Genomic DNA, 22,014 nt, shown 5'->3' with positions numbered 1-22,014 from the left:
GATTCTGAGATTATACAATTTCTAAATACAATCTATAAATCGCATTAATCCTGTCTTGCATTGCTAGCCCATCCAGGCCAGATCTGATTGTTTTTATTTATGTTCTTTGTTATGACAAGCATACACAATTCTACAGTCAGGCTCTGTCATATTATCAGTGTCACTGCCGCCTGCCGGTTCTGTTTTCAGGAGGCAAGCCTTCTAATTCAAATATCTGGATGCAGAACGTTTAAATGTCATTAAAAATATGATGTATGTGTATGTGTCCCTTTTTATAGGTAAATATGAAATAAAATATGAAATAAAATATAAATCAATTTTAAAAATCCTCCTCCCTCTCTGCCCTTGCCTCAGACCATGTCCTCAGTTTACTATCTCTTCTGTTCTATTTAAATCAAGCAAAATGTGTATTTAATTTAATTCCACTTTGAAGTAGTCCTTTCTATTAATAATTCAACTAATGTTGCTTGTTACTATTGTGAAACTACAATACCCATAAAGCATAGCAAATGACAACAAACGTGCCAGTGCCAGAGAGTCTCGTCTCGTTCGGGATCTACGGCTGTGAATGAAAGTGACATTTGTTTTTCATCCTTTGCTGCTGATATGAGGTAACAATTGGCCAATTGTCATTTAGTGAAACGACGTAATATTCCAATTGTAAATGATATTGTTTTCATTTTCAAAACGCGTAATTTATATTCTCGTGTGGGTGGCAGCTATCGTTAGCTAACTAGCTAACTAACGTTTACACGTCTGCTACTAAACTGCTGGGTTTTTAGCAGACGAACACCTGCGTCACATGGATTTGTAATTAAATGTACGACAGTAACTTGCAAGTGGGGTTTAATGTGTTAGCGGATGTTTCCACGTGAGACTTGAGAGAAACAGCAGCGGCTGTGTTGTTTACATTGTAGTGCACTTTGGGACTACAACTCCGTTCAATTGGCACTCCGGGGCTGCAGATCCGGTAAGCGCCGGATACGGAAACGCCCTCCTGTACCTGCATGCATTTGTAGGTGGAAATGACCGGATACAGTAAGGCGGGCTCTAGGCCGGATATGATTACTGAGCAGTAAATAGACACACGGGGTTTTAAAGCCTGGTTCCATATGCAGCAGCACCAGCTTGATGATAAGTTATAACATGCAGCACGCGTGCAAAGAAACTGTTGACGTGTTACATATTTGATGTTGTAATAAGCTATAATAACCGTATCAATGAATGTTACTATTTAGTACAGTGGTACTTTAAATTGTTCTGGTATTGCACACCACAGCGCGTGGCATTTCACATGCATTGCATATCCCCCTTGTATGCTACACAGTAAAATCAGTGATAGATAAAGTACTCACATTTTTTACTTAAGTAAAAGTATCAATACTGCAATGTAGAAACACTCTCTTACAAGTAAAATTACAAACGTATTGGTATCAAATGTACTTTAATACCAAAAGTAGAAAGTACTCATTATGCAGATATCCCATCTCACAAGTTTTCAAATGTATAAAATACTTTTGAAAATAGCAGATCTATAAGCTCACAATGTGATACATTGCCAGTAGTAGATCGACTATTTTCAAATGGCCGAAATCATAATAGGGCTGAAGAAGTGGTTAATGTATGTTTTGTAATAATAATCAAACGAATCTCAGAATCGATCAAATACATCTATGACAGTTCTGATCCAAGGCTAGGGAAGATAATGAGCTTATGGGCTTTGGACAGTCCACCTCCATCCACTGCAGGTGTGCGTGTGCTGCTAGTACAGTAGTTATATTGTACATGTTATAACGTTCTAAATAACGTTAATTATTGATTAAAATAACTTCTGGATAGCAGCTTTAATTTAACTTGATTTCACCATGATTTGTGTGCATGGGGAACTCATTTGAAACAAGCTCAGTGCTTTTATGAGTCTTCCAGTTTAGTAGACCTCGTATTGTGAATTTGTACTTCCATGTACTGTTGTTCTCATGTCTTACTAAATAAAGTACATCAATCAATCAATCAACTGAGAGTGTTGTAACCAAATTGACCCATAATAATACTATATCTTAGATTATGTTCATGCCGAGGCCACGGTCATGTATTTATGAAGTTGCAAAAGTAGGTTGTTTTGACCGATTGCTCCTCCTGACTGTGCACATCTATTCTGCATATTGTGGCATTTTTGCATGATTAGCGGAATCTCCTCTCCTGTTGTTAGCCAGGCACATAATGAAACACACATACCAGCTGCATAGCTAAACGAAACATTGTTGGAATTTGCCTCGTTTTTCTGTTAGTACGTTTGACTGTACTTGCAATTGAGTATTTGTGCTACACAATTATGTTAAACTTTTGACATTCACTCATTTGGCTCGATCAAAATCCAATGACATCTGTTGTAAATAGCATCTAACTACTACAGTATATAGCAAAAGGCATTCTGTATGATAAAATACCTTTTCATATTTGAAAAGGTCTATGGTGTCAATAATTAAGGACCGGGACGAATAAATGATATATAACGATACAGATTGATGCTTTATATTTACTGTGAAAAAAATACCTTGTTTCAAAAATAAATTACCACAATATTTGTGTTCTATGTGGATGTATTCATGACACCAACAGCAGTGATGAATTAATCACAGGAAATACACACTCCTGGTATCGTATGTAAGGACATTTTAGTCCGAGCCATAACCCTATGAATTGCCATGCAAATACATAAATACCATGACATCACCATTGCATGTTAAATAATATAATTATGAATGGTTGCTTCCCTTTTAGTTGTATCTAAACTAGTCTGTACATTTGCTCATATGTAGAATTGATGCTCTGCATTTACCCATTCTAACTATTAGGAGCAAGTGGAGCCTAAATATCCTCCCTCCGTATAGCTGAGTGGACTAGCGATGAGGGGGCGATACACTGAGCCTATTCACTGACAGAAATGGAACTTAGGAGAGAGAGACCCTACACACTATCTGTAAGGTGTGGGTGGAGCTGAGCCCCCTAGCTGCTGGCTTTCAGTTGCTCTGTGTGCAAGCTCAGCTGTATCAGCTGCAGAGGTTCTCCATCAGACAGAATTATTGGTCGGATGTTTAACTATGGCATGGATTGATTCCCCTGTACTGCAGTCAGCAGTGAGCTACTATTGCCTGACCTAATTATTTTTTTCCACATTGCATTAATGTACTTTTGAGGGAGTCGATCAGGAAGTGGAACTGAGAGGGAGGTAATTACTGACCAAACTTGTTCAGCTGGTAAATAATCTGTGTGTCCCTTTACTAATATCCCCTGTGTTTACTGTTTTTGCTGTATTAAGGTCTCTAGAGTGTTGCGTTTTCAGTGCCTCCCTGAGTTGTATTACGTCCACCTAAATTATCGGTGCAGAGTGGGTAAAATGCTGGAAAAGCAAGATAATACTGTTCTTTGCACTGGAAATAAATGCAAACATTTGCAAAAAATGTAATCCTTTTCAAATGTTCAAAAATAATAAATAGCAGATCTACAAGCGCGACGTGCGATCTAGTGCGACGTGTTGTGAGCCGGTTCTGGTAGAAGATACAAAGGAGACTCTTTGAGTCTCCTACCGGAACCGCTGCTGGTCATCAAATTATTGGCTTAGGAATGTGACAAAAATAAAAAAATATATCCATGAATTGAAGTCTCCATGGGGTGACTAATCGATAGAAAAAGTCATTTTGGGGGTGAACTATCCCTTTTTAAGTGGGTAAGTAATCTGCTGCTCACTGTATATGAATAGCCCCATGGCCTACTGACATTGGTCATCACTTTTATACGATTATTCTCTTTGTCTTCCCGTCCAGGTGTTGGGTGCTGTAGTCCGCTATGGCACCAGGCGACGTGGTGCCAGACCATGCCAAGCAGCTGAAATCCAAGGAGAAGCGGCTTGGAGGAAGCAGGCCGTCAAAGGGGGATTGTGAGCCCGATGGTTCCTTTGTGTTTGAGGCCCATGAGGCCTGGAAGGACTTCCACAACTCTCTCAGGCAGTTCTACGAGGTCGGAGAGCTGTGTGATGTTACCCTGAAGGTAGGCCCGTCCTTCTGCTCACAGGGAAAGAGACAATTGTTGTGTTACGGCTCAAATGGTGTCTGAATTAGCTTTTGATGCATATTTATATGGGACAAACTAAGTACCTGTATGGCATTTTATTTATTATATTGTTGTGCCAATAATCACGATAACGCACACCTTCTCGTATAATATTGCGTAATTAAAATGTAGTTGACTGGTTGTACGTTTGTGTGTCACATTAACTCAAGTGTGAGGAGCCCTTGCTTACTTTCATATTGGATTCCTGTGATCCATTGAAGAGGGCTATTAGGGTTATAAAAGGGCATACCATTTCTTTCTGACTTTGATATAAAACATTTCCATGGTAACTTTCCATTTTTGGAACATTTGGGAACGATTTCATCACGGCATACTGAATCTGATTTCTCTATTTCTTTCTTTCTCTTGAATTATCTATCAAATGAATCTGATTCTGTATTCTGATTTCACAAGTTAGTCTACCTGTTCAGTTGGAGAACTAATTAGTAAAAAGGACAGGCTTTTATACATACTTGAAGACATAGTACAGTACACCTGTGACACATCCTAGAGTAGAGAAGGAATCACAGAAACATTCACAATCCTACCAGTTTCACTAGCGAGGATGGCATGGTTAAAGGTCGTAGCATTATGGGATGACGCTTCCAGTCATGATCATATAAACATGGTAGATGGGACTCTGAAACCTTGTCCTCATTGCTGCTGCTATTCCTCAGGTTCCACCATCTGGCCTGCATTTCTATAGCGCCTTTTATCCAAAGAACTTTCACAATGTGCATTCAATTCAATTCAATTTTATTATAGTGCCAAATCACAAGTTGTTTCAAGACACTTTACATCATGGATGGACCCATGAAGAACTGATTAACTGGTCACATGCATCATCATGTTATATTGGCCAAAAGGGAATGTGGTGCCAGAAGCACTGCAACACAGACTGCCACCTTGGTAGAGGTCTGTGCTCTGCTGTGCACACTTTCTAGTTAAACTATGCGATAATAGAACTTCTGTAATAAAATAAACAGAGTTGGTAAACGGCTATAAAAAAAGCATCATGTTGAGACTCCTTTGTCTTTAAGAATAATCTGTGGTGAATATGGGTAGGGAAACATTAAATAAAATGAATATATTTATACATTTTCAGGATAGCATGACTTTTTCAAAGTTTTCATAAAGTTACCTTAAAATATCCTAAGTTACTGCAAAGTTCCTCCGGACATGACAGTTGGTGGAACCACCTGACACTGAGCCTGAATTTACATTTCTTTTTCACTCTCATTAAATAAATGGTGTGACTTTGATTCAGGGGCTGGAGCTAGGCTTACAACTCTAACAAGGACACAAAATGATGAAAATGTTCTACACTGTATGTCATCAAGTTAGCAATTAGTTTTTCATACGTTTCTGTCTCTGATTTGCAGGTGGGCAGTAAGCTGATACCATGTCACAAGCTGGTGCTGGCCTGTGTCATCCCTTACTTCAGGTGCATTTCATTTTCATTGTTTAATCACTGTCATGTTTTTATAATGTAGTGGTCATTTTGCTGAAGCTGCACAACATATTCAGAGGATTTAATTTCTATTTATGAAATGCTTATTCTTCAAAATGGAGTCTTTGTGATCTAGGGCTAGGTATTTTAAAAGCACAATCTTATATGAAGCCCACTGAAGGCATAGGTTTTCTGTTTTTCAATCCTTTTTTTTTTATAATTACATTTTTATTCCACAATTCTGCAGAGATACATCACATACGTAGATACATGTACTGGTAGATATACCAGCAATATCATATTAGTCAGCTTTCCCCCTGCCTGTTTTTCAATCCTTACAAAAGGTGTGTGTGTGTATTTTTTCATCGGGTATATAGCACGACCTGACAGAAAGTTTTATATATCTGAAGAGCAGGAAGCAAGTTGTATCCGGGCCAGCGTGTCTCTCAACACTAGGTACAACAAAATCCAAGGAATGTTTTTTTAATAACCTGTAAATCAGTGAAGTTGAAGTGTGTTTGTGACCATTGTTTGTGTCAGAATATAAACGTTTGTCAGCAGTGTGGTACGTTTCTTAGTACTAAAGCTATTGGTGAGGTTGTACGACGCACAATTATAAAAGACAGGAATCAACATTTTTATAATGTGTGGATTGAAAAACAGTGAACCTTTTTTAGGGACAAAAATATCTTGTAACAGAACTTATTGGAAGCAGTAATCTTAGGATGTGGTTCTGCTGCATGTTTTGAGTAGCACTTAAGTTTTCGAAGTCCCATTAGGGCCATGTTCCTATCAGGGATGTTTGAGTTTTCGTAGTCCTTGTCTGAGAGGCTGTTGGTCCCATCAGGGCCATGTTCCTGTCAGAGATGTCAGAAGCCAAGCAGCAGCTGATTGAGATCAAGGACTTTGATGGTGACGCCATCCAGGACCTTGTGCACTTTGCCTACTCCTCTAGACTCACTCTAACGGTCGACAACGTCCAGCCGCTGCTCTACGCTGCCTGCATCCTTCAGGTGACAAAATACACATGCAAACAAGATTTGTGAGGTTTGTGACACCATGTCTGTCTCTCTCTCTGTCTCTCTCTATCTCTCTCTACTTTGTCATATGACAAACAAACAGTGGTGCAAAGTAACTAAGTACATTTACTCACTACTTGAGTACAGTACTGTACCATAGACTGTATAATTCAATTCAATTCAATTCAATTCAAAGGGCTTTATTGGCATGAGAAAACATACGTTTACATTGCCAAAGCAAAAAGACAGCAATACAATCAAAATAAAAAATGTACATTTGAAAGTCAGAATCTTCAATAGATCAATTTCTATGTACCAAGATCACTGGGTGCAGGTATAGTGTAGGAATATACACAATGATTAGTCTTTAGGGTGGTTGTGTTCCGTTCGATATCCTTCTCCTATCACAACTATAATAACTATACCTATAAATGAGATGGACAAACCCCCTCCGCTGCTTTCTACAGACCGAAAATGAATCCTTTGCTGCAGACTGTGGCTCCGCCATCTTTCACTACGCGTCAGAATGAGTTCAGACCATTATTGGTTGGGTAACTTGTCAATCAAGAGCGGGGGGCGGGGAATGAATGCTATTGGTTGTGTAGCGTGTCAATCAAATCATCCCGCCCCTCCTAGAGAATAGCCTACTTTATCGTCAATTTTATAATAAATAGAACCATAATTTAGCAAAACGCATATCCTGATGATTGAAAGGAGACTTTAAACTAGCGACTGGAAGCATATAGAATTTATGACAATTTTTATTACAGTAAGAAAATCGAGTCTGAAAGTTGGTAAAAACCCATCGGCTTGCGTTAAAATAAATTCTTTCTGAACTCACAGGTCGGCACGGGTGAAACAGCGCCTCTCGCTGGACATTTACTAAACATCCGGGTTGGCCTCATAGTAAATATCTCAGCCTTGCCCCTTGTACTGTACTCAAGTACAATTTTGAGGTACTTTTACTATACTGGAGTATTTCCAATCGTCTATACTTTTACTTCTACTCCACTGCACCTCAGAGGCAAATATTGTACTTTTACTCCACTATTATTTGAAAACTTTAATTACTAGTTACTTTGCGGATATACATTATTATACATTATACATTGTTATAAAACATACATTAACCACTTAAGCCCTGCCTATATTATACCTAGGCTATTTCAAAATAGCCGATCTACAAGCTCGCAACGCGTCGCATCTTTGTGAGCTTGTAGATCTGCTATTTTCAAACATTTTAGTACTTCTACTTTTGGTACTTTAAGTACATTTTGATACCAATGTACTTTTACTCAAGTCATTTTTGTCACTTTTACATTGCAGTATTGATACTTTTACTTAAGTAAAATATTTGAGTACTTATTCCACCACTGCAAACAACAAATACTAATTAATTGTATTAGCTGCATTAGGCTGCATTGCTTACTCGCCCTGCCATCTGCTGTAGCTTTTAATCTGAAGTGGAAAATCAGCCTAGTGTTTCATCAGGCCCGTTCAAATTGCTGTCCGAATCCTTTTAGGTAGAGCTGGTGGCGCGCGCTTGTTGTGAATATATGAAGGCCCACTTCCACCCCACCAACTGCCTGGCGGTGCGCACTTTCGCCGAGAGCCACAACCGCGTGGACCTAATGGACATGGCCGACCGCTACGCCTGCGAGCACTTCTGCGAGGTGGTGCAGTGCGAGGACTTCCCGTCCGTGTCGCCGCAGCACCTACGCACGCTGCTGTCCTCCAGCGACCTCAACATCCACACAGAGACACAAGTGTACAACGCAGCAGTTAAGTGGCTGAGAGCGAACCCACAGCACCACAAGGCCTGGCTGGACCAGATAATGTCTCAGGTTAGAGAAACGTGTGTGTGTGTGTGTGTGTGTGTGTGTGTGTGTGTGTGTGTGTGTGTGTGTGTGTGTGTGTGTGTGTGTGTGTGTGTGTGTGTGTGTGTGTGTGTGTGTGTGTGTGTGTGTGTGTGTGTGTGTGTGTGTGTGTGTGTGTGTGTGTGTGTGTGTGTGTGCGTGCGTGCGAAATCGAATATCACTATTTTTGACCAAATACCTGATCAATATTGTGACGATATTATTTCTATATATGTGACAAAAACATTTTCAGAAATAGCAGATCTACAAGCTATCTTGTGGATCAGCTATTTTTGGAAGTATAAAATAGGGTGATTAAAACCAGGAAAAGACACTCATGGAATATCACAATATTACGATCCCAGATGATATCTAATCTCATATCATGATATCGCTATAATATCGATACACAGATAATCGGATCATAGCCAAATTAGACAGTGCACATGCATGTTTATGATTTTAACATATCACCCGCCAAGGTATTAAACATTGTTTGTTATCCCCTTGGCAGTGTAATTACCTTCATCTGATGGATTTTGAAACGCCGTGGAGGCGACATTGTATTCCAAAAAAACAAAAAAGGAAGGCAGGTTTTCAATGGAAAAGGTTTTCAATGCAAAAAACAGCAACTGAGTTACAGCCGTTTTTTCTGAAAATCCCATAGTCAGGGCGGGCGGAAGGGACGTTTTTTGGAATGATCTCACATCCACATACAGTACTTCTTCTCTCATTGACGATGGATCATCCCAGAGCTGTGTTATGGTGCCTAATTTTTTTAATAGAACGCATTTATGCGATTTGGCGGACAAGTGCGCTATTTGATAGAACGCATTTATGCGCGATTGGCAGGAAATGAGTTATTACTGTAGTAAGGATAATTACTATTATCGGTTGTCAATTTCCCCTTCAGGTGCGCCTCCCCTTGCTTCCAGTCGACTTCCTGACGGGCACGGTGGCCAAGGAAGAGATGATCAAAGGTAATCTGAACTGTCGGGACCTGCTGGACGAGGCCAGGAACTACCACCTCCACCTCAGCAACAAGGTGGTGCCTGACTTTGAGTATTCCATCCGCACTACACCCAGGAAACACACCGCAGGTAAGGACTCAAGAGGAGGAGTTTGGCTTTACTACATTTGATCATCATGGGATCTACAGTATGTAACATTTCATTGTGCTAACATTTTGTTATTTAGTTCATGAAGTAATAAAACTTCAAAAGTTTTTTTCTTGAGAGAAAAACACCTTCTTGGGAATTTGGGTCCTGCATACAGGTTTTTACCTTTATTTTCCTTTAAATTTATGTAAACATAACAAGCATTTAACCCCTAAAGGGTTTGCACATGGTTTCTTGTATATGGTTTCTTAGCATGTGCAAGCTCTGCAGATAAGCTATCTCAAATAGCTGCCCTTGCCAGCAATTCTTAGCGTTTTCACTAACCTTTGAAAAATCATTCAATATTTTCCTTCACAAAGATCCACCCGCCGATCGCTTTAAAAGACGTAGCCGAGTCTCGTAGAATCTGAGAAAAGAAATTGTTCCGCCGCGATAATCCAATCCATAGCAGTTGAATGTGGCTTGTTTTTGCCAAAAAGCAATAGAAGTCTACTGTTCTCCAGAAGTCATAGGATCACTCATAGGTTGGCGAACAGCGCCCTCTAGCGTAAACCATTGAAAACACCAAACACTCGTCATTGGCAGTGTGGACCTGGGGCCAACTGACGAGTGTATTCGTCAGTGGCAGTCAATGAGTTAATGTATAGGCTGTAATTTTCTCAATCTGATGCACATATGATTATGAATGAACACACCTAAAGGAGGGGTGGGCTCGGATGTGTGTCATTTTAGTTTAGTCTGAAGTGAATCTTGTTTTCTCTTACTGAACCTTCTCTTTGTTTTCTTGGGAATGTCACCTCAGGTGTCCTGTTTTGTGTGGGCGGCCGAGGTGGATCGGGTGACCCATTCCGCAGCATTGAGTGCTACTCCATCACCAAGAACAGCTGGTTCTTTGGCCCCGAGATGAACAGCAGACGACGCCATGTAGGAGTGATATCTGTAGGAGGTGAGAGGAGCTATGGAGACAGACATTTTTTTAAATGACTTGAAATACCGAAATATAGACAGTGGTGGAGAGATGTGTACAAACCTTCTAGAGTGGAGATGAATTCTGTCATTCTGTAGGATGACAATTTCTTTTTAAATCAGTGACATGATCAGGATCTTATAATTTCAGGATGGAGGATATTCTCAGACAAATGCAATGTGTCTTACTGGTACCCATGCATTATTGCATGGATATATCTACAGGAAACGTAGAAAATGAATGTGTCCATGTATTCATGTATACATTTCTCACCACAAGTGTACCATATGCCTGTTTTGAAAATTCGTAGGTAGCTTGTTTAGCAAATTCTGTCGACTCCTCGCCTGTGTTTGCAACTTGGCTTCAAACCCTTCCCAAGGAAAAGCACAGTTTCTAATTAATTTGCCATACCACTATTAATGTATGTATTTATTTACTTATTTATTTAATCATATTGAGTAAAATGTAGTGTATCTCAACATTCTAAAATACATTACTATAACATATAACATTTACTGCAGATATTTCCAGGTTATTTCATGCCACTGTAGCAACAGTAGCAATTTTATATTGTTTGTAGAAGAACAACAAGTAATCACAAGTACCCTCTAGTGGATGTAAATTACATATTGATCCTTTTATTTCAGACTTTGTAAAATGGCATTCTTATGGAAGTGTCAGTGAGGGTTTTAGATCTGCATGACTTTTAAGTAGCTTTATGAGAATGTGTTTACAATGTCATGGAATGTTGACACATTGTTGAAATGCTGGAATCTTTCCTCAGGGAAGGTGTATGCTGTTGGGGGCCATGATGGAAGTGAACACCTTGGAAACATGGAGATGTTCGACCCCCTCACAAACAAGTGGATGATGAAAGCTTCCATGAACACGAAGAGGTTATTTGGCTAATGACTAATACACCATATATATTAAATGTTTAAATTAACAACTTTAGCCATAGTTTATGCTTCGTCGTACAAAACAGCGTTGGACGAAAATAGCTGATCTACAAGCTCAGAACAAGTCTCTTCGCTATGCATTGTGAGCTTGTAGATCCACTATTTTTGGTATTTTGGAAAAATATGGAAAAGTTTTCACCTATAATATGCCCAAAATGGGGACGCCATTTAGATGCCTTCTAAATCAGTATTTCTCACACATCAAAAATGTTTTAAAAAAATAGCACATGTACAAGCTCGCAGTGTGACACGAAGTGACGCACCGTGAGCTTGTATATCTGCTATTTTTGAATAGCCAACGCTAAAATGTAAAATGACACAGATGCTTTCCCGGGTTTAATGGGTCAAGAAGCTGTCAGCTGTCAGAAGTGTTAAACATTTTGATTGTGATTATTGTATTGTAACGTCGAGCAGAATATCTACCGTACTGTATGCCTTGACTGTATTATTGCTTTTGTTATTTTATTAGTATCTGTTGTGTTTCTTAGAAGGGGCATAGCATTAGCAGCCCTTGGAGGTCCTATATACGCTATTGGCGGTTTGGATGACAATTCCTGCTTCAATGATGTGGAGCGTTATGACATTGAAAGCGACCGCTGGAGTGCTGTCGCTCCCATGAACTCACCTAGAGGAGGGGTGGGCTCTGTGGCCTTAGGGGTAAGAAACAACTTCTCTTTATTTATATATACGTACTGTACATACATATATACTTGCCCGACATTGCCAGGGTTGTTGTGTTCGTTCAGGTTTTGTTACCTAGCATTACCGGGTTATTGCATGGTTGAAATAGCGCACTCTCCCTCCCTCCTACTCCTCAACCCTCTCTCTTTCTCTCTTGCTGATCGAGCTCTGGTCTTAACATCAAATACAACAGAAACGTTGCTCAACAACACTGATCTGCACTGACATCAGGCTCGGTCATGTCCATATTTGGCCACAATCCGCCCACCCACCCACCACAGACAACTTGAAATGTATATAGTTGATATAGATAGATTTAAATTATCACAAGATTGGAACCAGGGGGCATTGTGTGATGTGATTATGTGGTCAATGCATCATCCAGTTCCTCCACCCCATCTGCTGATCATCTCCCGGTCTGATGATACAGCCAATCTGCCAAGTAAAATGCCCCTGCTTTACACAGAGGATCATTGCCTTTATTGTTTTATAACCATATCGTCAAGCTATCGTGTTTTTATATTTGCTATAATTAATGTGATTGCAATGTGATTTACTCAGCATTTAACAACTTCAAACTCTCATCCTGCCAGGATCACGTGTATGCTGTGGGGGGAAATGATGGAGTGGCCTCCCTCTCTAGTGTGGAACGGTTCGATCCCCACCTCAACAAGTGGACAGAGGTCAAGGAGATGGGCCAGCGTCGGGCCGGAAACGGAGTCAGCAAACTCAATGGCTGCCTCTATGTAGTGGGTGAGATGAACATACTAACTGAAATGGATAAGAATGTATCACTTGGATTCAAAAACGAGCATGTTAATCACCTCATTCGGATGCTTTAAGTACATATTCAATATACATATTCAGCTGGATTATTCAGTGCATATATTCTTGTGTTCTGTTTTGCATGGAAACAAATGGGACATGGCTATAAAGCGAGATTCACAAACGTGTTGAAAAGCATTTGAAATACACATGTGAGAGAGACATGTAGGATGTTTAGCAGTTGTGGGAATATTGACTCAAACTCTATTAAGTATACATAATTATATTCAGTATATGCAGCTATTGTCTGTTCCAGCCCTCACAAAATAGCAAAAATAAGATTATTTTTTCTTTTTTCTTTTTTTATAGACTATTTTTGCTTCTTTTTAACCTCCATGAAAATGTGCCTTTCTTGTAATTTCTTGGAAAAAATAATAGATTTTCATTTATTTATTTATTAGAAACTGTGAAATGTTTAGAAATGTCTTTAGCTTGCCAAAGTAGGGACGCCAGGGTTAATGTGGTTAAGACAGCCAGGTCACATGCCTCCCAGCTCCATGCTGGCTGATTTTTATACTCTAGCTATGTAAGACAAGAATGAGAAAAGTTCAGGTTTTGTAGTCAACTGGTTACTCATTACGGGCAATACAGGAAAAGAGACTTTTATTGAACCTCCTGAATTTTAGTCATTCAAAGCTCACAACAACTCTGGTTATGGCATTTTGTTTTGTCAGCTTTTATGTTTTACGTACAGTATGAGTAACATTGTGTTGTAATACAATACTACTCCAAGCAACTGAATGTTGTTTATTAACCAATATTCTGGATACAATTTAGTCCTAGAATAACTAAATAATAATGGCTTTGGATATTACTCAGACCCCTTCAAAATTTAGAACAATTTTGTTATGTGACTCAATTTTAAATGGATTGCATTATTGCCACCAATCTGCTTAAATGTATCCATCATAACAAGCAACAACATGATATATATGTATGTATGTAATAATATTATAAAATAATATATATATATATATATATATATATATATATATATATATATATATATATATATATATATATATATATATATATATATATATATATATATATATACTAAAGGTTAACTGAAATATATAATTTACATAAGTATTCAGACTTTTTTTTCAGTGCTTTGTAGAAGCGCCTTTGGCAAGTCTTCTTGGGAACGCCTCCTTCAGCTTTACACACCTGGATTTGGACGGTTCCCATTCTTGCTTCTTAAACACTGTCTGATTGATGAGATGGGGAGTGTCGGTGAACTGTGATTCTTAGGCATGTTAATCAAAGTGATTATAAAAATCGATCAGTTAATCAAATGAATACCACTGAGGAGGTTTACATTGTAGATTAGTGTCCCAGAGATAATCAAATGGGGTCCATGGCCTAATGCATGCCAACCTTCATGACCAGTTTCCCAGTCCCTGCTGCCTATAACCATCCCCATGGCATGATGTTGCCATAGGGATGGCGTTAGCGAGGTGATGATGTGCAATACCAAGTTGTCACCAGATGTAGCGATGGCTTGGCATTCAGGCATTCAAGAGTTACATTTTTGACCAGAGAATCCTTTTCCTCTCACTCAGAGTGCCTTTATGCAATGGAAGGAATGGAGATCAGAGGAAACCAGATGCATCAGTTTGGAGTCATGGCAAAGTGTCTCAATAGCGTTACTAATTTCATGTTTAGATTTTTATAATCTTTCGATTCTTCCACTTGCAGTGATGATATTCTATGTCTACTCGTTCCCTCTTACAACACCATTATGGCCTTGCATCGTCTTCACACTTTTCTCCGTGTTTTTGGTCTTATTCTTCTGAAGGTGGTTTTGATGACAACTCACCGCTGAGCTCTGTGGAGTGTTTTGACCCCCGGCAGCACCGCTGGGAGTACGTGTCAGAACTGACCACTCCACGTGGTGGTGTAGGGGTGGCCACTGTCATGGGCAGGGTGTTTGCTGTCGGAGGACACAACGGAAACATCTACCTGAACACAGTGGAGGCCTTTGAACCGCGCATGAACAGGTGAGGACAACCACGGCTTTGTTCAGAGCAGTGGTGTAAAGTAACTAAGTACATGTACTCAAGTACTGTACTTAGCGTATAAAAATCGCGTTAGAAATATTATTGTTCCAGGCGATAGTCGGGACCCACCACCATCGTTACGTACACGCACCCTTTGTTTACATCCGCGTCCTCGTCGTGGCATCTACAGCGCTAAACAGCGCAGCGTAAACGGTAAGAATGCCAGATCTAGATGTTAAAAAACCTCTGGCACTAAATGTGTTAAGTACAATTTTGAGGTACTTTTACTTTACTGGAGCATTTCCAATTTTGAGTACTCCACTACAATTATTTGAAAACTTACTATCATATCATATATATATATCCTACTGTGTATACTTTATTTTTTTTTGTATTTTTTGTATTTATTTTTTGACTTGTTTATATTGTCCTTTGTGTTAATGGTACAATAAGATACCAGGGTTGTGGCTCTTTCGGAGCGTGAACTTTGGGGGGGTGGGAGGGGTAACATACATTCACTGTTTTTGTATGCCTTTTATTACTAACCTGTATGTAAAAATATAAAATAAAAAAACCTTGAACAAAAAAAAAAACAATTATTTGAAAACTTTAGTTACTTTGTAGATTTGGATTATTATTACAAAACATACATTAACCACTTCAGCCCTATATACTGTACATTTAGGCCATTTGAAAATTGCCGATCTACAAGTTCACAATGCCTGCGACGCATTGTGAGCTTTTAGATCTGCTATTTTCAACATTTGAAAAGTTGTTAAATGGGACATTCTGCATAACGAGTACGGTACTTTCTACTTTTGGTACTTTAAGTACATTTTGATACCAATACTTTTGTATTCTTACTCAAGTACATTTTAAATTCCGGACTTCCGGACCAGTGAAGAAGACTACAGGATATGTATGCATTGTTGTTTAGGCTGTAAATTGATTTATGATCGAGAGTTGAGGAGTTCAACTTCAGTTTTATGTTTATTGGGTTTTTACAGCAGAAAAACAGACAGTCATACATGGCATTAACATTTATGGACACCCCATCCCCCCACCCTCAAGGAGTGCAACTTTATTTTGAGAATTGAACATGTGTGATGTCTAGCCTGGTCTGTGCAGCCGTAAAAACAAAACAAAAAAACACTCACATTTCTGTTTTGTCACTGCTGTCATATCCTACTGACTCACCTGCCAGTGAGGAGCCCCTACCAGGAGAACGTAAAGCCTTTGTCCTACTCCTCCCGCCCAACACTCCCCGCTGACAGGTTCCGCCCCCAGCCTGTAGGATTACGTGCAATGACCGATATCACCCTCCCCGCCCGGCTTCCTCCCCCCAAACATGGGCCAATTGTGTTCGTATAGACGCCCGACAAAGCCGGATGCACCACGGTGGATTCGAACCCACAACCTCCGTGGTGGTGGGCAGGGACTTTACTACTGCGCCACCCCGAGCGCCCATAGGACACGGGATTATGTTGTTGTGTTTCCCCTGAGAGCTTTCCCGTTGCTTGTGTTTTCATCCAGGTGGGAGCTGGTGGGTTCAGTATCCCACTGCCGTGCCGGGGCCGGAGTGGCTGTCTGCGACTCGCACATCAGCCAAATCAGGGATGTCGGCCAGGGCTCCAGCAACGTGGTCAACTGCATGTGACTTGACGCCGCATCTCCCAACGTGGCTGCCTTGTCGCCACCTGATCTGACCTGCCTGGGACCCAACCGATTCACAAGCAAGCACTCAAGCCCAACACAGGCCCTTATCTATCCCCTTATCCCCTGTTAATATTGTCCACACTGTCACTAAGAGTTAAAGCTGCATTGTGTGATATTCTTGATTATTTTTATTTTTATTTTTTCAAGGCCTGAAAATAATATGCAATGTATGAAGGTTTCATTGAGGCGAAACGCGACCGACCAATATGTGCATGTGCCGGCCCGTCCATGTTGCTTATTTCCTTCCTTCCTTTCTTTATTTTGTGTGTGCAAAATTTTGAGTTGCCAATAATGTTTTCCCAATGTAATTGTTATGCCAATGCCGGAATTCACCACACATTTCTGCATAGTCTACTGGCTCACCTGCCAATAAGGAGCCCCCATCGTGTGGACAAACACACTGTCCTTCATCATAAACGCCCGATTTGTCGAATATGCGAAAGCCGTGACAATCTATTTGAACATAATGACTGAACTCAACGGATACAGACACCGTCACGGGCAGACATGTCAGGTCAAAGCTGAAAAGGTGTGTACTGTGAGCAGCATGCATGCCAATGTGGGAAATCCAGGCGTTAAACGTCACCCTAGATCTCCCAAAGTAGTCACAGCCAGGACAACTTGACCTTGAGCATACCCATGCTTTCCACTACTACGTTATGTTGGATTTTCCTGCTCAAGATGGCTTCTGGCTGCACTTCAGCTGAATGACCGTTACATAGATTTGTAACTGTGCAATAAGTAATGCCCAAATTAATATAGATAGATATATTTAAATGACCTACCTACTCACTTGACAACTAAGCTGAAACAGCCTCCTGGTAGTAGCTACGTTTGTCTCTCTTTGGCTGCCAGTGTGGTGGGTGCTTTTTGTGACAAGGGGTTGAGGGGGGTACGGGGAAGGGGAAGAGCTGGCTTGTTGTGGAAGACAACAGCTTATTAAATTTATTTTTCAGCCATTGATCAGGGTCACGTATCGCACAATGCAGATTTAACCACTTTAACCCTGGCATCCCTATTTTGGGCATGACATTATAGGCAAAATGTTTCGATGTGTTTGAGAATTCTTGGAAAATATCAGATCTACAAGGTCTGAACACTTAAGTTCACAATGCAACACGTTAAGACCTTGAAAATCGGTTTTCGCATTAGTTTTTTCGAACATGAAAACAAAGTCAAAACATTTAGCAAATTGGGCTTAAGTGGTTTAACATAAGTGGATATCAACACTGTCTTGCTGTTTCACGCCCATAGAGTGGTCAATCTGCACACAGACTGTGGAATATTCTCTTTTTTACTGACTATAATGTGCACATCTGAAAGACCTGAAGGCTTCTAAGAAAAGGACATATTTATGATGATTCTTTATGTTTGTGATATTTGCATTTCAGTGATGTGTTTGTACTGTATTTCCTTTTATTTAGTCACATTGATGTAGTTTAATTTAAGGGAAAATGACCGCTGAGGTTAGAGTGTAATATTGTTTGAGAGGATAAGTAAGGATTCAGCATTCACAGCACTAGTTGCAGTATAAAGCACAGGAATTATATAATAGGCCAGTATGAAAGCTTTTCAATGACTGCTTGAGCCTGTCTGAAGATTGCACTTTTGTGTTTCAGTTGTTTTCGTTATGCTAGGGAGGCTCAACGTAGGAAAAAAAAATAAAATTGAAAAGACCTCTGTAGACTAGTCTCTCAAGCCAGACTGTATCTTCCACACACCAATGATGACGTGCACAGTGTCATTTTAAAATATCTTGACGTATATTAATGTTAAGCTATTTGCTCATTTGGTTTCCAGTAGGTTTATTTGTGTCTGCACAAAACTTGGGTGGGGGCGGTACCTCTGTTTAGTTTTCTACTCATTTTCAGAGCTTCTGAGGTACAGTACTGTTTGGCGGAAGCATTTTAAATTTGTGTGAGCCAACAAGTCTGCCTTGAGAGACTCAGATCACTACACTTACACTTTTCTTTGCAGTGTGCCGTGTAGTTGGAACACTAACATTTCCCTAAGTCTACTTGAATTGGCGTGTTTGACCTACTTTAGCTTACAATTTACAATTTAGACATTTTGCAGATCTTTGTTACATCTCCGTTTTCAAAGTTCCCTTCATTCGCATTTATTTCAGGATACACAAAGACATGGGGAAAGGTATTTGAAGTTTTCTAAACCCTTATCATCAGTAGTTCTAATTGACATTGACTGGATCATATCCCAGCAGTGTTCGCTGGCTGTTGCCTCTAATTGCGTTTGAACAATCCTTCCTGGCTGACTGGAACAGCCAAACAGTCACTGGATGTGTGAGGACTTTGCTGCGTGGGAATGTTAGTGCTGCAGTGCAGGTGCCAAAACGTGCACAGTTTGACTAGAACAATTAAGAGCTGTTGGTGTGCATTGAGATCTGATTTCTCATTCTCCCTAAACGTGAGCTTGTTGTACTGCTCAGGAGCACAACTATAACTCTTTAAAGAATAGGATTCATCAGAGTAATATTCAGCTCTGTGATCCACAGTGAGATCTATCCAAGCTGACAGGGAATGATTTTCATATTCACAGTTTGTGTGAGATGATAGCTGGACTGTCAGAAATACTTCTCAAGAGTGCTCAGATGTGTACACGATTAGACTGAGATTAGACTCTGCCAAATGGTTCAAATATATTTTAATATATTTTAGTATATATATGGAGTTTTGTATCATAAAATAAGTGTATTTGGTGTTGTTCTTTTCTACATTGTGTAATCCATTGCTGTGCACTATTTTCCTAGAATAGATCTGAGGTGGAAGTATATTTTTGTCCTGAATGGAGAATTTGAAGCTATTTTCAGATATCTAGATAATATCTGCATATTTTAGGCATTGCGGTTGAAAATAACTCGTTCACTCTTATGCCTCTGGTATCTCCAAATAATTTAAGTCATTTTAAATGAGTCTATTGTTTTTTCAAAATATGTAATTTTGAAAAACACACCAAGATATGACTTGCATTGTTTACATTTGGAGGTCTGTAGAACAAAGGCAACAAAAGAAAAACAAGTTATTTCACCCTTTGTGTTCTTCCATAATTAAAGCAGCACTATGTAACTTTCCTCTTCTACCCCGGACTTGAACCCGGTTTCCTGCATAATAAGTGCTGACATTTTTGGCATTGAGCTACTAGAGCATGCCTGCTTGCTCAGGGGATAAATTGAATCTTGACCATCGGGTCAGAATTTGTGTCAGATCCTGTGTCTAGGACCACAATCGTCTCAATAGAAGAGCAGGGAGACAAAATACAACCACCGCAATTGTATAAGTTATATTGTATTAACATACTCTACCGTACAGATCGGACAAAATTACATTTTATGCATTAAAAAAGGTTACATAGTGCCGCTTTAATGCTAGTGCAATCTTTCTACTTGATATACCATTTTTACACCAGAATTTATTTGCCAACTTTGATGTGAGAATGTGTAAGTCTTTTGTAAAATTGTTATGCTGTATTTTGTGTTCACCTTTGACTGCTTAAGAGCATGCTATTCATTTCCATTACATTGATATAAATTGGTTTAATAAAGTTAAGTATTGGCCAGATTTTACAATTATTATAATTTTTTAGAAGGTGTTACTTTTTTAAATTTTAGGATCATTTAGGAACCAAAACCAAAAAAGACAATACCTCCATCCATGCCAGTACTTACTGCCTATAGTACTACCTCCTATGATGGTACTACTGCCTACCTAACCACCTCCTATGATAGTACTTCTGTGTACATTACTACAGTACCTCCCATGATGGCCCTCAACACTCACTAAAATTAAGTCAAAGTAGAATTAACCCTGCAAAATTAGCTGTTGTTCATAGTCTTATTAAAAAGGATTTCTACTGTTGAATGTCTGTGAGAACTATTATCATTGATTACTTCTACAATATGGTTTTAATTTTGTTTTACATGTTTTGTAACTTAAGTTAAAAAGTAACTATTACAGGCAGAGTTTTGGTTGTATAAACCTTACCGGCATGTGGTTGTTATGAGGACCAGTTGCTGCGTTTGAACTTTGACGCTGAGATTGTAATTGTGTCAAATGTAATTCACACTTTCCTGAGGATGTATTATGGTAATCAAAGATGCTAAAACCCCAGGTATTTATAAAGATTGCATGTGGATCTGGGTTTAGTGACCCTGCCACGGTTGTATAGTAAAAGTGGAAATGGCACACATGTCTCTGCTTGGCAATGCACGTTCCAGTACTTGTTTAAATCCTTCGTTAACCCCTTTGAGGTTAGATTGGTACAAATAAACAGCCCTATATACTTACAAATAGCAAAATAACCGATCTACAAGCGCACAACATGTCACAGTGTGAAACATTTTGAGCTTGTAGATCAGCTAATTTAGCTTTTTTTATATACTTTATTGCAGGTTTGTACAAAACCTTTGCACATTTTGAAAAACCAAATCAATCAAAAGCAGAGGTGTGGATTTCACCTCCACCTCCTCCACCCCCCAGCAAATTCAACCCTGCCTCTGCTATAGAGTTGGTTGTAATTTTTTTACCAAGTCAGTCAAGTGATCAAGTGTTTGTCATCTGTGTTTTACTGCTGCTAATCTTTGGACCCTGATCTGATGTTGAAAAGAAGCTACCCAAATGGATGATGCTCAGAACTGTTAACTGGCTGCTTGTATACAACATACACAGGGCCAGTACTCAGGGGACATTAAGGAAAAGATACCTACAGTATTAAGATGTATTAGACTAGACGTACAGTACAGAGAGGTGGTCGTAGAACGTAATTAACAAATTAGGAGATCAGAAAGAATGTCTCTTCAACTTCTCATCCTGTATGCTCTTCTTGCTTGTGGTAAGACATCATTTATATTTTTCAATATTCTGTTAACTAACATCCCTATTTTGGGAAAGTTTCCACATTTGTTTTTAAACATTTCAAAAACAGCAAAGATAGCATATTCCCTGCTCACAACTAGAGCTACTCCTCATATGATGAAGTATATACTGTAGGGCTTAAGTGGTTAATTCAAAATAGGTAAGCATTTTGCTTTCATTCCAACATGGGGCCAGAAATGAAAGATGTTTGTACTAGGCTTAGGTATACTTCTGTGCTTGTTAAAATGTCAGAATCCCGTGATGTCTGGGTAGTGTAGAGGTACAACTACACTCCACTACTGTACATGTATCCTTGTTGCTGCACTATTGACTCCTACTGTTTGGTTGGGTAACAGGATAGGTGGGCACTAGGGATATCTGGGCACCTCGATGTAAAATTGGGTATTTTGTCCAAAATGTTACAAAATAAATTTTGTAACAA

At 39.4% G+C, this 22,014-nt stretch overlaps 1 protein-coding gene across 2 annotated transcripts; it reads left to right on the top strand.

Moving 5' to 3' along the window:
• Positions 1–510: 510 nt before the first annotated feature.
• klhl8 (kelch-like family member 8) lies at positions 511–20,279 on the top strand. 2 transcript variants are annotated; one of them, XM_084047901.1, is made up of 12 exons: positions 511–611; positions 3,825–4,047; positions 5,493–5,554; positions 6,408–6,573; positions 8,103–8,423; positions 9,349–9,535; positions 10,356–10,499; positions 11,305–11,416; positions 11,968–12,136; positions 12,754–12,913; positions 14,787–14,988; positions 16,522–20,279. In XM_084047901.1, the coding sequence occupies exons 2-12, from the start codon at positions 3,847–3,849 to the stop codon at positions 16,643–16,645; spliced, it is 1,848 nt and encodes a 615-aa protein (XP_083904027.1). In that variant the 5' UTR covers positions 511–611; positions 3,825–3,846; the 3' UTR covers positions 16,646–20,279. The 2 variants fall into 2 exon arrangements, with proteins under 2 accessions (XP_083904027.1, XP_083904028.1); XM_084047902.1 differs by lacking the exon at positions 511–611 and having other exon boundaries at positions 4,005–4,047; positions 6,425–6,573.
• Positions 20,280–22,014: the final 1,735 nt, after the last annotated feature.

Source organism: Gymnoscopelus microlampas, assembly GCF_963454915.1.
Source record: "Gymnoscopelus microlampas genome assembly, chromosome: 21".
Classification (NCBI taxonomy): Eukaryota; Metazoa; Chordata; class Actinopteri; order Myctophiformes; family Myctophidae; genus Gymnoscopelus; species Gymnoscopelus microlampas.
Note: the sequence above shows the minus strand (reverse complement) of the source record. Positions and strands in the feature narration are given on the sequence as shown.